General features: G+C 49.5%; 1 protein-coding gene across 1 annotated transcript; it reads right to left on the minus strand.

Annotated features, from left to right (window-relative positions):
• Positions 1-640: 640 nt before the first annotated feature.
• On the minus strand, positions 641-10463 carry AP2S1 (adaptor related protein complex 2 subunit sigma 1). The gene is made up of 5 exons (XM_055553127.1): positions 10226-10463; positions 7674-7823; positions 1717-1830; positions 1211-1270; positions 641-1019 (listed from the first exon to the last, which is right to left on the minus strand). Exons 1-5 carry the CDS (start codon positions 10226-10228, stop codon positions 918-920), a joined length of 429 nt encoding a protein of 142 aa, XP_055409102.1. The 5' UTR covers positions 10229-10463; the 3' UTR covers positions 641-917.
• Positions 10464-15599: the final 5136 nt, after the last annotated feature.

Raw genomic sequence — 15599 nt, forward strand, 5'->3', positions numbered from 1 at the left:
ACCCTGGTTCAGGACTTCCCTGGTGGTCTAGTGGTTAAGAATCCACCTGCCAACGCAGGGGACACAGGTTCGATCCCTGGTCTGGGAAGATCCCACGTGCCACGGGGCAACTAACGCTGTATCATGACGACTGAGCCTGAGCCCCACAGCAAGAGAAGCCACTGCAGTGAGAAGCCGGTGCCCCCCCACTCGCTGCAAGTCCCTGCGTAGCCATGAAGACCCAGCACAACCAAAAATAAACAAGTAAAATTAAAAAAAAAAAAAAAAAATCTGGTTCAGCTGCAGACTCACTCTGTGACTGTCTGAGCTGAGTGAGCCCCTCTAACCATCCCTTCTGCAACCTCTCGTGAGGGTTAACAAAGGTACATGTCGTGGCTTAGAACGGCCTGAGAGATGTTGGCATTGGCTCTGAGTGTCATTATTTTAGGAGCGAGAGCTCAGTGTCTAAATCTGTCACCCTTCCCAGTCCCCCAGGGCCGTCTGCGGGCAGCAGCAGGTATGAATGCCCCTGCCCCCCCATCACTCCCTCACTCAGCCCGAAGTGTGCTTGTTGACCGACTACCCGATGCACCAACAGCAGGGCCCCTGGAGCTGCCCGTGGTTCCCAGGGAGGACAGGCAGAGGCGCAAGGAGACGAGGCCAGGCGGGGACCACAGGTTTATTGGGGGCTCCACGCACACGCTCACGGCATCACATGAGGACAGTACGGTTACTCGGTACACGCGAGGTGGCCTCCGCCCACAGCTGGGGCCCCGAGGCCGTGGGGTGTGGCCTCCTCCCTGGCAGCCCAGACCCAGCTGGGTGCCTTCCTCCTGGGCAGCTGAGGGAGGGGGCCGCTGGGGTGGACCCCGGGCCCGGAAAGGGGAAGCGAGCAGGCTAGTCCGGGAAGGGGCCAGGGCGGGAGGGGCCGGCCGCCCTCACTCCAGGGACTGCAACATCAGCAACTGTTTGAGCACCTTCGTCTGGCTGGTCTCACGGATCTCGCCGGCCAGGAACATCTCATCCACGACCGTGTAAACCTGAGGGAAGGGAGGGCAAGGGGAGACCCTGAGGTGAGCAGTGCGGGGGGGACCCCAGGCAGCTGGGGAGTTCTGATGCCCAAGAACCAGCAAACAGACCCCAGCGGAGGCACTGGGGTGGCTGCGGGCTTCTGGCCCACCACCGACTCCCTCCTCTGGCTCCCTCCTCCTCATCTTCCCCAGGAGCCCACCTTGTAGAAGTTGAATACCAGGTCCAGTTCACAGACGTTGTGGAAATATTCATTTAAGACCTAGGAGAAGAAGACAGAGGTGGTGCGAGATGGGCAAGGAGAGACACACACACACACAGACAGGAGCAGAGGCGTCAGAAAGAGGTGGCACAAAATCAAGACAGAGGGGACTTCCCTGCTCCCGTGGCTAAGACGCCGTGCTCCCAAGGCAGGGGGCCCGGGTTCGATCCCTGGTCAGGGAATCAGCGGCCACACGCCACAACTAGGGATCCTGCATGCTGCAATGAAGAGCAAAGATCCCAAGCACTGCAACTAGGACCCGGTGCAGGCAAAATAAATAAGTAAATAAAGAAACAAGGCAGAGAGAAACTGAAGGGAAACAGAGACCGGAGGAAACATCAAGGTGGGCAGAGAAAGACAGTGTCCCCTCCCGCAGGCTGAGGGCCCACACCCTAACAGAGGCATCCGGACGGCGCCCGCCGCCCCCTGGCCCCCGGCGCGCGCACCTCCACAAAGTTGTGGATGGCCTCCAGGTAGGCCAGGTTGTTGTCGTTGACGTCCACGCAGATGCAGAAGTAGAGGCCAGCATAGCGTCGGTAAATGATCTTGAAGTTCCGGAACTGTGGGGCAGAGAGGCGGGCAGTCAGCGACAGGGCATGCCCAGGACCCCGCATACTGAGCAGGATGGCACCAACACGTGCAGTCCTGCGTTCCACACGTGGTCCCGGAGGCCCTGCTCTGTTGTCTGACTCTGCGCTGCAGACAGAGGAGTGGCCTGGCTCTCCCTGCCTCAGGCTCACAGTCCAATGGAGCGTCATCCTTAGTCACCCCCTGAGTGGGCAGAGAGGGGCTGTGGGTGCTCAGAAGGGACAAGAGGCTGACCCACCCTTGCAGTCCGGGAGGGCTTCCTGGAAGAGGGGGCATCTGCACTGAAATCTGGAGGATGAGCAGGAGTGATCAGGCAGGAGTGCTTTAGGCAGAGGGAATAGTATCAGGCAAAAGCCCAGAGCCGAGAGGTGGGGGTGCTCTAGGGTATCCATATCCCCCTTTCTGTGACTTGCTGTTGCCTCTGGAAGGAGTCAAACTCCTCAGCCTGGAACTAAGCTAGCAAATTCTTCCACAAACACTGCCTGAGTACATGCTGTGTGGCAGGCTTTGTGCTGAGCAGTACAGGCTCACTGCCTCCTGTAACCAAGACAATCCTACTCCTGCCCTTAACTGAACCGTAATATAAATATTCCTACCATAACACATAAATACAACCCAGGAATAAATATTCATGAGCCAGGGACGCAGACTCTAATTTTATACCATGTGTAAGTAGATAAAGCCATAGACAGAGATCCATGATGTACTTAGCTGGCAAAGCATCTGAAAAATCTAGGCCAGCGTGTGTGTGTGTGGCGCCATCTGCTGGCAACTTCAAAAGCCAACTCAAGCCCCTGATTTTTCTTCATTTTTTTCCCCCTAGCTTATCTTGGTGAATGCCTATACTTTTGATCTTCAAGATAATCACAATGGTGTGATCACTCACCTAGAGCCAGACATCCTGGAATGTGAAGTCAAGTGGGCCTTAGAAAGCATCACTATCAACAAAGCTAGTGGAGGTGATGGAATTCCAGTTGAGCTATTTCAAATCCTGAAAGATGATGCTGTGAAAGTGCTGCACTCAATATGCCAGCAAATTTGGAAAACTCAGCAGTGGCCACAGGACTGGAAAAGGGCAGTTTTCATTCCAATCCCAAAAAAAGGCAATGCCAAAGAATGCTCAAACTACAGCACAATTGCATTCATCTCACACGCTAGTAAAGTAATGCTCAAAATTCTCCAAGCCAGGCTTCAGCAATACGTGAACCATGAACTTCCAGATGTTCAAGCTGGTTTTAGAAAAGGCAGAGAAACCAGAGATCAAATTGCCAACATCCGCTGGATCATGGAAAAAGCAAGAGAGTTCCAGAAAAACATCTATTTCTGCTTTATTGACTATGCCAAAGCCTTTGACTGTGTGGATCACAATAAACTGTGGGAAATTCTGAAAGAGATGGGAATACCAGACCACCTGACCTGCCTCTTGAGAAACCTGTATGCAGGTCAGGAAGCAACAGTTAGAACTGGACATGGAACAACAGACTGGTTCCAAATAGGAAAAGGAGGACGTCAAGGCTGTATATTGTCACCCTGCTTATTTAACTTCTATGCAGAGTACATCATGAGAAACGCTGGGCTGGAAGAAGTACAAGCTGGAATCAAGATTGCCGGGAGAAATGTCAATAACCTCAGATGTGCAGATGACACCACCCTTATGGCAGAAAGTGAAGAGGAACTCAAAAGCCTCTTGATGCAAGTGAAAGAGGACAGTGAAAAAGTTGGCTTAAAGCTCAACATTCAGAAAACTTAAGATCATGGCATTTGGTCCCATCACTTCATGGGAAATAGATGGGGAAACAGTGGAAACAGTGTCAGACTTTATTTTTTTGGGCTCCAAAATCACTGCAGATGGTGACTGCAGCCATGAAATTGAAAGACGCTTACTCCTTAGAAGGAAAGTTATGACCAACCTAGATAGCATACTAAAAAGTAGAGCTATTACTTTGCCAACAAAGGTCCGTCTAGTCAAGGCTATGGTTTTTCTAGTGGTCATGTATGGATGTGAGTTGGACTGTGAAGAAAGCTGAGCGCTGAAGAATTGATGCTTTTGAACTGTGGTGTTGGAGAAGACTCTTGAGAGTCCCTTGGACTGCAAGATCAAACCAGTCCATTCTAAAGGAGATCAGTTCTGGGTGATCATTGGAAGGACTGATGCTAAAGCTGAAACTCCAATACTTTGGCTACCTCATGCGAAGAGTTGACTCACTGGAAAAGACTCTGATGCTGGAAGGGATTGGAGGTAGGAGAAGGGGACAGAGGATGAGATGGCTAGATGGCATTACCGACTCGATGGACATGAGTTTGAGTGAACTCCAGGAGTTGGTGATGGACAGGGAGGCCTGGTGTGCTGCGATTCATGGAGTCGCAAAGAGTTGGACACGACTGACCGACTGAACTGAACTGACTGAACTGATACTTTTGTGGAGAAGGCAATAGCAACCCACTGCAGTACTCTTGCCTGGAAAATCCCATAGGCGGAGGAGCCTGGTAGGCTGCAGTCCATGGGGGCGGGAAGAGTCGGACACGACTGAGTGACTTCCCTTTCACTTTTCACTTTCATGCATTGGAGAAGGAAATGGCAACCCCCTCCAGTGTTCTTGCCTGGAGAATCCCGAGGACGAGGAAGCCTGGTGAGCTTCCATCTATGGGGTCGCACAGAGTCAGACATGACTGAAGCGACTTAGCAGTAGCAGCAGCAGCAGCATACTTTTTCAGAGAAGGCAATGGCAACCCACTCCAATACTCTTGACTGGAAAATCCCATGAACGGAGGAGCCTGGTAGGCTGCAGTCCATGGGGTCTCGAAGAGTCGGGCACAACTGAGCGACTTCACTTTCACTTTTCACTTTCATGCTTTGGAGAAGGAAATGGCAACCCACTCCAGTATTCTTGCCTGGAGAATCCCAGGGACAGAGGAGCCTAGTGGGCTGCCGTCTATGGGGTTGCACAGAGTCAGATACGACTGAAGTGACTTAGCAGCAGGAGAAGCATACTTTTGAGCTGTTGTTGTTTAGTCCTTTAGTCCCTATGTGTGTCTGATTCTTTTGAGACCCCAGGGACTGCAGCCCGCCGGGCTCCTCTGTCCATGGGATTTCCCAGGCAAGAATACTGGAGCAGGTTGCCATTTCCTTTTCCAGGGGATCTTCTCCGCCCAGTGTTCGAACCCACATCTCCTACATTGGCAGGCAGATTCTTTACCGCTGAGTCACCAGGGAAGCCCAATATTATTACAGTAGCTCCTGCACATAATCCATGGATTAGTAAGAATATATCAGGATGTTAACTCTACTTAAAAAAAAAATAAAAGATACACGATCAAATGATTGAAGGTCCCTGCTTTGGAGGGGCGGGATCGAGACAAGAAGCCACGAGGGCAGGAAGACTTGAGCTGGAGAAGTTACCCACCGACCGTCACTGGCGGTGTGGCCTTGGAAGGCTCTGACCCTGAATGGCGCTCTTCTTTTCTTTCCTGCTGTCGTCTGCCTGGCTCCTTCCTGTCACCGCTGCGTCACCAGTGATGCCCTGCATAGGGCTCCAGTCTGGAGTGGGCCTGGGTCGGGAGGGACCTAAGATGGTCCGGCCGCCCTGTGACATTCTCACCTGGCATCAAACCTTTCTGGCTCCTCCTAATCCGCCTCCCTGCCCACTCCGGGTCCCTCAGCTGCTGTCGTTTCCAGCACTCAGCATGGGGCCGGCCCTGCGCCGGCAGCATGGTGCCCCGGGAGAGCCTTGCCTTATGCTCCGGCTCCCCTCCCTTCATCATCCCGCCCCCCACATCTCCACTGGGTTGGGAATGGACACCCCACTGATCTTCCCCTCCACCTGTTCTTTGCTAAGTCAGCCCATCTGGGGAAATGACAGCACCCCCTACTGGTGACTCCATTCCCTTTCCCACACCTCCTCCAATCCTCGGCCCTTCAGTTGGCTCTCCTTTCAAAATGCTTCTCGCCACCCCCACTGCTTCCATGACTGTGAAAGTCACCAGCATCTCTCACCTGGGCTGCAGCGGTCATCTCCTGAGCAGTCCCCTGGTTCTGCTCCTGCCCCTTAGAGAGGGATCCCTAAAGCCTAAGCTAGCCTACCTCCCTCCTCAGCTCAAAAGCCTCCTGTAAGGGCCCAAGTCCTCATGACTGGTCACAAGGCCCCGAACCTCCTGCTTCTGTTACATCTTCAATCTCATCTGCTCCCACCTTCCTCCCTGGCTTACCCCACCTCAGATACACTGGCTTTCTTGCTATTCCAGGAATGCCCTTGTACGCCCTGCTGCCTCAGGGTCTTTGCACTTATTGTTCCCTGGGCTTGGAACGTTCCTTTCTCAGATATCATCTCCTTCCACTTCTCCATTCCTTCAGGTCTGGGTTCAAATGTCCCCTGTTCAATGAAGACTTCCTGATCCAACCATTTAAACCTACGTTCCACTCCCCACCCCTCACCGTATACATCCTAGCCATTCCATCCCCCACAGCTGCTTCCTTTTTCTCCCTAGCATCTATCATACCTGATACACTATATCTTCATTATAATAACAACCTCCCATCGACTAAAACTAAAAACTTCCGCGGTCAGCTCTCTGAGAGAAGGGACTGGGTCTGTTTCATTTCCTGCTGTATCACCAGTGCCTAGAACAGTACTCGGCACATAGTGAGCTGCCAATAAACATCTGTTGAACTCTACATGGACAGAGGAGCCTGGCAGGCCACAGTCAACAGGGCCACAGAGAGTTAGACACGACTAAGCGCGCATAAATACACACAGACAGGACAATCACCCTGGTCTCTTAACAGGCTAATACCGTGGGAATTAAAGCTAGAAGCATCTCAATAAAGAGACCAAAACCAATGCCAAGATCCTTGACTGGCTCTGGACAATCAGTTTTGATGCTAAGTTGCTTCAGTCATGTTTGACTCTTTGTGACCCCATGGACCGTAGCCTGCCAGGCTCCTCAGTCCATGGGATTCTTCAGGCAAGAATGCTGGAGCAGGTTGCCATACCCTCCTCCAGGGGATCTTCCTGACCTATGGATTGAACTTGCATCTCTGATGTCTCCTGCATTGGCAGGTGGGTTTTTTACCACTAGGGCCACCTGGGAAGCCCTCTGATGACCTGGGGGAAATTTAAATATTGATTGGGTTTAGACTAATATTAGTAAGGAAGTATGACTCCTTTTATCAGGCCTGATGATACTGTGGTCATGGAAGGCAGTGTCTTTATTTTCTGAGATGTACCCTGTAATATTTAGAGATGAAATGTCATTATCTCTATACCTTTTTTTTTGACTGCAATACATGGCTTACACAATCTTAGTTCCTCAACCAGGGACTGAACCCGCACCTTCGGCAATGACAGCATGCAATCCTACCCTACAGACCCTAGAGATCCCCCATGATCTCTCTAACTTAATTGAAAACATGACAGCCAGGGATGGTTTGTTATACCATTCTCTACGCTTATGTGTTTGAGCATTTTTGTAGTAAGTTTTCAAAAGGCACGGGGGAAAAAAAAAAAAAGCTTATTTGGCCAAAAAATAGGAAGAGAGAAAAAGAGAAAAAAAATGCAAACTCTTAATACTGATGAAATCTGGGGGAATTTTCAGTTGACTTCTCATTGTACTAACCTGTATGTCTGAAAATGTTCACCCTGAAAAGTAACCCACCCTCCTCAAAGGAAAGAAGACGGCAGGCAAGTTGATAAATGAATGAGGGGGGAGGAAGGAGAGTCTGAGGGGTTATGACCATCTGAGGCTGGGAAGGGGGCCATCAGAAGAAAGCAGGGGAGTGTGGGAGGCACTGGCGGGGGGGGGTGGGCGTAGCTGTCACCTCCACAAAGTTGGTGTGTTTGGCGTCTCGGACAGTGACCACGGCGTGCACCTCCTCGATCAGCTTCTGTTTCTCGTCATCATCGAACTGCATGTACCACTTGGCCAGGCGCGTCTTGCCTGCTCGGTTCTGGATGAGGATGAAGCGGATCTGGGGATGGCAAGAGGAGGAGGCAGGGAGAGAGGTGCGGTGGGCGAGCCAGTGCAGGGCGGCCCTGCCCAACAGCCCCACCCTGCCCCACGGGGAAGATAGGGTCCACGTGTCCCAGCTGCCTGCCTTCCAAGGGTCTCGGCCACTCCCCTGAGCCCAGCCAGGCTGACCTGGCCACATGCTCCGGTCCTAGGTCCCTCCAACACCCCGTGGAGTGATCTCTCGTCCACTGGCCAACTCTGCAGTCATTTCTGGGGCGCTGAGTCCCAAGCTCCAGCAAGTCTTGTCTCCCTGACCTTGAACAAAAGATCCGCCCTTCTACGCCTCAGTTTCCCCATGGTGAAACCAGTTTTCCTTAGAAGACTCATCTTGTCAGGGTGTTTTGAAGGTTAAATAAGTTTATAAATTTAGTCGGTGGCTGGCACTAACAGGCAAGCCAGGTGTCAGCTACAATTACCATCAGTGATGCCTGGGAGACCGGAGGTGTTTTTAAGATTTTGAAAAGCCAACTCAACTGTCACAGGGCTACTGTGAACATTGAATAAGTTGATCTCGGAAGCGTTTTGTAAAGTTCCATTTACATACTGAGTGTTCAATAAAATTAACTATTATGACTGATGCATTTGACCAAGTGGCTAAAAACACAGACTCTAGAGCCCGAATGAATCCTGGCACTGTTGGCTGTGAGTCTGTAGGCAAGTTACTTGACCTCTCTGGACCTCAGTTTCACTGTCCACGCAATGGGCATAATGCGAGTACCTCCCTCATGAGACCACTGCACGAGTTCATGAGCACAACAGGGATAAAACAGTGACTAGCACATACTAAGCATTATACAAATATCAGTTCTTAGTGATATAATTCACTGTCATTTGACTTTAAGAAAATCATGGGCCAAGTGCATGCAGCTAGGAAGCCTGTCTTTGAGCCCAGTTCTGTGTGCTCATGTCCGGTTTATAGATGAAGAAATCGAGGCTCAGAGAATGGAAGGCTCACAGACAGAAAGCAGAGCTGGGAATCCAAAGGCTTTGCTCTGAATCCCCTTATCCTGACTTGTGGAAGCCTCCACCGGGTCATGAGAGGCTGCTCTCTTTCGTAAGCCTCATTCTCCACACAGTCCATCCCTCCTCCCCCAACTCATCTGAGCTGGACGGGAACAGGATATTACACTCCTTCCAAGAACCCCTTCTGCTGAGCCAGGGAAAACCACTTCCTAGCAAGGCAGGGGTCCTGGCAGGCAGGCAAAGGGCATGGGGTGGGGGATGGGGGTGGGACCCACACCAGGCAGCCACAGCCTGGGGGCCAGAGCCAGAGATAGATGGAGGAGATAGGGAGGAGAGACGGGAGCAGGGCTACAGAACTAAGGGAGAGCTCTGTCTCTGACTCCTGAATTACCTCATACACCTCTTCCTGTTTCTCCTCCCAACTAGAGTCTTTCCATCTCAGGGAATCCACACTGAGAAGTCCCATCCTTTCTGTATCCTCACCCCTCTGATGTCCCCTCTGATGTCCCCTCTCAGTGCCCGCCCCCCCACCCTCAGCCTTCTCTACCTCCAAGTTCCCCCAGTCCCCCTGGAGTTGCTCTCTTTTGACTCCTGCTTTCCCAGTTTCAGGGCTCTCTGTCAGGGTGCCCCATCCCTGGGGATTGGTGCCAGCTCTAATGCCCAGTCCTTGTTCCCCAAACCCCCTCCCCACCTCTCACTTCCATGCTTACTCCCTACCCTCTGAGACCCCTCCTCTTGCAGAGACCTGTTCTATTGCTCCCCATTCATGTGTAGTATTCACTGCCTACTCCAAGCCTTCTTCCCTCTTACAGCACACTTTTCCTAACTCTAAAGCCCCCTTCCCTACAGTACTTCCTGTCTCCAGGGTCCAGTCTCTTACCCTTGAGACTCTCTCTCACCAGCAGTATCCCACCCAGTTCCAACACCCCCTCTCCGCCTGCAACATCAGCTTCCTGCCCCAAGAGACCCCCCTCTCCCAACGTCTCCCATTCTTCTCCAGCTCTCCTGACGCACTCCCGAAAGCCCTCCGCTTGGGACGCCCCCTCCCCACCTCCAATTCCTTCTCCCCGCTTCTGAGATCCTACCTCGTGAGCTGTTTCCCTGTTTCAAAACCCTCCAACCATCTCGAATGTCTCCCTCCCGCACAGCCCTATCCCCTGGCACCTGGTCTTCAAAAGCTCCCCCTAGCCTCGATAACCCCAGTACACACTCGCGCCCAGAACCACCCCCAGTTGCCTCCTTCGCCGGCCTTTGAATCGACCCCAATCCCGAGAGCCCGCGCCCGGCCCAGACCATCGCACTGCAGCAGGGGCGGCTTGTCAGTATCCCACCGAGCCTGGAGTACCTGCACGTGGACCCACCCTTCGCCCGTCCCCAGCGTAGGCGCGCCCTCGTTACCATGGCGACCCCCGTCCGGACCCCAGCGGCCCCGGTCCCGCGGCTTCTGGGTGGCTCCGGCTCCGGCAGCTGTTGGGGGACCCAAGGGTAGAGCGGACTTCCGTCAGAAGAACTCGCCCGCCCTCTCGCGCACAGCCCGCTGGGAATTGTAGTCCTGAAAAAAAAAATAGGCTCGCTCGTCCGGGAGGCAAGCCGGGAAAGGAGCCGGTCCCGCTTCCCAGCATGCAGCGCGACTGGGCTTTTCCTACGGCAAGGTTCAGACTCCAAAAGCATGTTGGGAGCCATGGATTATTATCTTCTCGGAGGACTACAGTTCCCGACATGCTTGACAGCTTGTGAGACGAGAGTTGCATCCTGGGAAAAGTAGTTCCGTCAGCCCTCCCTCCACCTCGCAGCCTAGGCGAGAAGGACATGATGGGAATAACTGTTTTAAATAAAACAGCGTTGGGAAATGTAATTATGTTTTCGTGCTTACCTAGTGCTCTGTTTAAAATGTGTTGAGTGTTTTCTCTGGGAGACAGACAGTGGTTTAATAGCATCAATTTGGAGGTCAGAACTGTGTGCAAATCCTGCCGTCGCATTCCCTAGCTCTGTGACTTTGGGTGAGCAATTTCACCTCTTAACTCAATTTCTTCATCTGTTAAAGAGAAAGTGATCAAGGGGTCACCTCAGTGGGGTGGTTTTAAAGCTTCGGCCAGTTTCCCAAGTACTTAGCACAGTGCTCGACACGTGGTAAGTACTCAATAAATATGAGTTAAAATCATGAATGTTCACTGTTTATATCAGATAATAGGGGTCTTCTTGCTTCCTATTCACAGGTACACCTGTCTTCTTATACGGCCCGGCTGTTGGGAACCCCTTACTAGAACACGGTGGCACATAGTAAGCACTCGATAAAGGTATTGCTACTGAGGGCAGACTTGCCATAATAAAACCAAAACATACCCTGGATGTAAATTAAAAGTGTGGTTTTAGCAGAAGAACTAACACATAGGTGTTGAGTAACTGTAGGGGCAAAAAGAGGTAAGAGATCATTTTCAGTTCTTGCACTCCTCTATCACTTACAGGGTTGGGACCAGGATAAAGTAAGCAATGTGCCCAGAGTACAAAATTTTAAAAGGCACTCAGTCTTAGATGTTGACCCCGTCCTTGCAAGAGCCTGAAAGTGAGCAGCTGGCTTGCCTCCCCTTAGTTCCGGCCCTGATCTCTAGCACTCAGCTAAGTGCCCGGCACAAGTCTGGTGTTTGATAAGTTTCCTGAATGAATGAATAGGAATCAAGGAAACAGACACCCTTAAGGCTAAGTAAAAGAAGTTTTACAGGAATGAGTAGTTAGTATGTAATTTGTTTGAATGACCATGAAGACTAAAGTTGGTAAAACTGATCCATGATGTAAAACCAGGAGCAGTGATTATCTCTGTGGACGGGGGCTAGGAGGCAAGGGTTATGCTGGATTTGGCGTAGTAATATTCTATATCTTGAAAGAGGTTTTAGTTACATAGATGTAGATTCACACCAAAAATCAACAAACAATACACAGGATTTGTGCCTTTCATATTACATAAAATTTACCTAAGGGGTTTCCATGGACTGCGACCCCACCCCAAAATGTTTTTTAACTGAACAAAAAAAGTCAAAAATATTGAACCCTAGTTGATGATATGCATACTGTTTTGTTTTTTGTATTTTGGCTGTGCTGCACAGCATGCGGGATCTTAGTTCTCAGACCAGGAATGGGGACTGTAGACCCCCACAGTGCAAGCGCAGATTCTTAACCACTGGACCGCCAGGAAAGTCTCTGAGATTAACCTTAAAATACATCAGAAAAAGAAGTTAGATTAGTGGATAGAGAGATTAAAGGATAGAGAGGTGAAAAATAACCAAAATTATAGACTCTAGACGCTGAGTATATGGGTATACACTGTGTAAAGCTCCTTGGAAGGAAAGTTATGACCAACCTAGACAGCATATTAAAAAGCAGAGACATTACTTTGTCAACAGAGGTCCACCTAGTCAAGGCTATGGTTTTTCCAGTAGTCATGTATGGATGTGAGAGTTGGACTATAAAGAAAGCTGAGCGCAGAAGAATTGATGCTTTTGAACTGTGGTGTTGGAGAAGACTCTTGAGAGTCCCTTGGACTGCAAAGAGATCCAACCAGTCCATCCTAAAAGAGATCAGTCCTGGGTGTTCATTGGAAGGACTGATGTTGAAACTGAAACTCCAATACTTTGGCCACCTGATGCAGAGAGCTGACTCATTTGAAAAGACCCTGATGCTGGGAAAGATTGAGGGCAGGAGGAAAAGGGGACGACAGAGGAGGAGATGGTTGGATGGCATCACCGACACAATGGACATGGGTTTGGATGAACTCCAGAAGGTGGTGATGGACGGGGAGGCCTGGCGTGCTGCGGTTCATGGGGTCGCAAAGAGTCGGACGCAACTGAGCAACTGAACTGAACTGTGTAAGGCTTTCAAACTTTATGCTTGGATATTGCCATAATAAAAAAAAGAAAAGAAAAGAAAACAGACACTGTCCCCACCCCAACAGCATTCATGGTCTAGCAGAGGAAATAGACATACGCAATAGACTTATGCATATAGACTTAAATGACATATGCAAATAACAAGTTGCTTAGCAAACAACGATAAATATTTCTTATCTTCCATGGATTGGGAATTTGGAAGCTGCTTACCTAGGTGATTCCGGGCGGTGTCTCTCCCAAGGTTACATTCACGATGTCAGCTGGGTTTGCAGTCATTTGAAGACTCGACTGGCACTGAAGGATCTCCCTCCCAGGGTCTCCCTAACAGCATTGGCTGATTGATGCTGGCTGTTGGCAGGAGGCCTCAGTTCCTTGCCAGGTGGCCCTCTCTATTAGGACACGTAAGTGTCCTCACGTTACAGTGGTTTTCCCCCAGAGTGAATGAGCCAAGAAGGGGCAGGTCAATAGCTGCCCTATTTTTTATGACCTGGCCTCAAAGTCACACCCTGTAATTTCCACAATATCTTATCAGTACACGGAACTGCCCTATCCAAAGTAAAAGGGGACCTGAATACCAGTGAGAATCAGTGGGGTCCGTCTCAGAGGCCCGGCTACCACAATTGCTTCAAGTAGAAGCACCTGGCCCAGATGAGGCGTTAGGGACAGCCAGGTAGAGTGTGCAAGCAGGGAACAGACTTTGTCTCTGCTCTCAAGAATCTCATGGCTTGGGTGGTTTGGCATGTGAGTCTGTCTATATCTATATAATATGTGTGTATGTGTGTATATATATATATACACACATACGTATACATATGTATACATTTATATATAACAATATAACAATATATGGGGGCTTCCCTGATGGCTCAGTCGGTAAAGAATCCACCTGCAATGCAGAAGACACTGGAGACTTGGGTTCGATCCCTGGGTCAGGAAGACCCCCTGGAGAAGGAAATGGTAACCTGCTCCATTATTCTTGCCTGGAAAATCCCATGGACAGAGGGGCCTGGTGGGCTACAGTCGATGGGGTTGCAAAGAGCCGGACACAACTGAATGACTAATCACAAGCACATAACAATATATATATATGTATATATTACAATATATATAACATATATCTAACAATATATCTATGTATTCTATAAATAGAGACAGAAATCTATCTAGAATATATATCTATATTCTATTTTTTTAATCTTTTTTTTTTGACTGCACCTCACAGCATCTGACATCCTAGTTCCCCAACCAAGGGTTGAACCAGCACCCCCTGCAGTGGAAGCATGCAGTCTTAACCACTGGGCCGCCTGGGAAGTCCCTATCTATTTTCTATAGCTATAGACAGAAAGGGCCAGCCCCAGCACTTCCTCTTTAGAACCTAGAAGGATCCTCTCCTTTCGATTCCATTACAACATGCTTGTCATAGAGAAAAATTGGAAAGAGACAAAATGGACATTGATAGGGGGAGAATCAACTAGTGCATATGTAGTCAAAACAAAATACTTGCATTCAGGCAAATATAGAGAGAAGTCGAGAAGAAAACACATTTCGGGAGAGGCAAGAGGATGGGGTTGGGTTGTCCAAGGAGCTTCCATCTTAGCTGGAGTATTTTTTTCAAGGATGAGAAATTCATGTATTATTAGGTATTAAAAATAATTAAGAGTATACAGCAACAGTAAAACGGACAACGATTTGAATAGCATTTCACAAAAGCTGCTATTCAGAAGGTTCATGTATATATGAAATGATGTTCATTAATCACTGGGGAAAGACAAATTAAGATCACAACAACGTACCACTACACAGCCATTAGAATGGCCAACATTAAAAAGATTGGACAGGATCAAGTGTTTGGGAAAACATGGAGCAGCTGAAGTTTTTCTAAATGTCTCTAGGAATATAAATAACATCCACTTTGGGAAACTGGTTGGAGTACTCATGTACACCTTGTGACTCGCAATTCCACTCTTTGGTACATACCTAGCAGGAATGAGTACACATATTTACCAAAAGATATGTTCTAGACTGTCCATAGTAGCACTATTCATAATAGCCAAAAAGTGGAAACTACTCACCAACAGTAGAATGAGTAAGTACATTTTGTGTGTGTGTGTGTGTGTGTGTGTGTGTGCGCGCGCGCGCGCGCATGCACGCGCGCATGCACATGTGCTCGCGCTCAGTCATGTCTGACTCTGCGACCCCATGGACTGTATGGCCCGCCAGGCACCTCTGCCCATGGAATTTTCCAGTCAAGGATACTGGAGTAGATTGCCATTTCCTTCTCCAGGAGATCTTCCTGACCCAGGGTTTGAACCCATGTCTCTTGTGTCTCCTGCATTGGCAGGTGGATTCTTTACGAGCTGAGCTACCAGGGAAGCAAATACATACTGGAGCCTTCATTCTGTGGAATACTACACAGCACCAAGAACGAACAATCTCCATTTATTTAAAATAGTATGGGTAAACCCAACAAACTATGTTGATCAAAAGAGGTCACTTAATTCACTTTATGTAAAATATTAAAACAGGCGAAACTAAAAAAAGACATAGAAATCAATGACTGGAGAGGGACACGGAGGGAGGTCTTCTCAGAGATTGGTCATATTCTGTTTCTTTTTACCTGGTTGCTGGTTACAGGGGTGTGTTCTTTTGGAATATTCATTGAACTGTGCACTTGTGATTTGTGTTCTTCTTAGTATGCGTGTTATCAGTTCAGTTCAGTTGCTCAGTCGTGTCCGACTCTGCAACCCCATGAACTACAGCATGCCAGGACTCCCTGTCCATCACTAACTCCCAGAGTCCACCCAAACTCATGTCCATTGAGTTGGTGGTGCCATTCAACCATCTCATCCTTTGTTGTCCCCTTCTCCTCCTGCCTTCAATCTTTCCCAATA

Source organism: Bubalus kerabau, chromosome 17, assembly GCF_029407905.1.
Source record: "Bubalus kerabau isolate K-KA32 ecotype Philippines breed swamp buffalo chromosome 17, PCC_UOA_SB_1v2, whole genome shotgun sequence".
Taxonomy (NCBI): domain Eukaryota; kingdom Metazoa; phylum Chordata; class Mammalia; order Artiodactyla; family Bovidae; genus Bubalus; species Bubalus kerabau.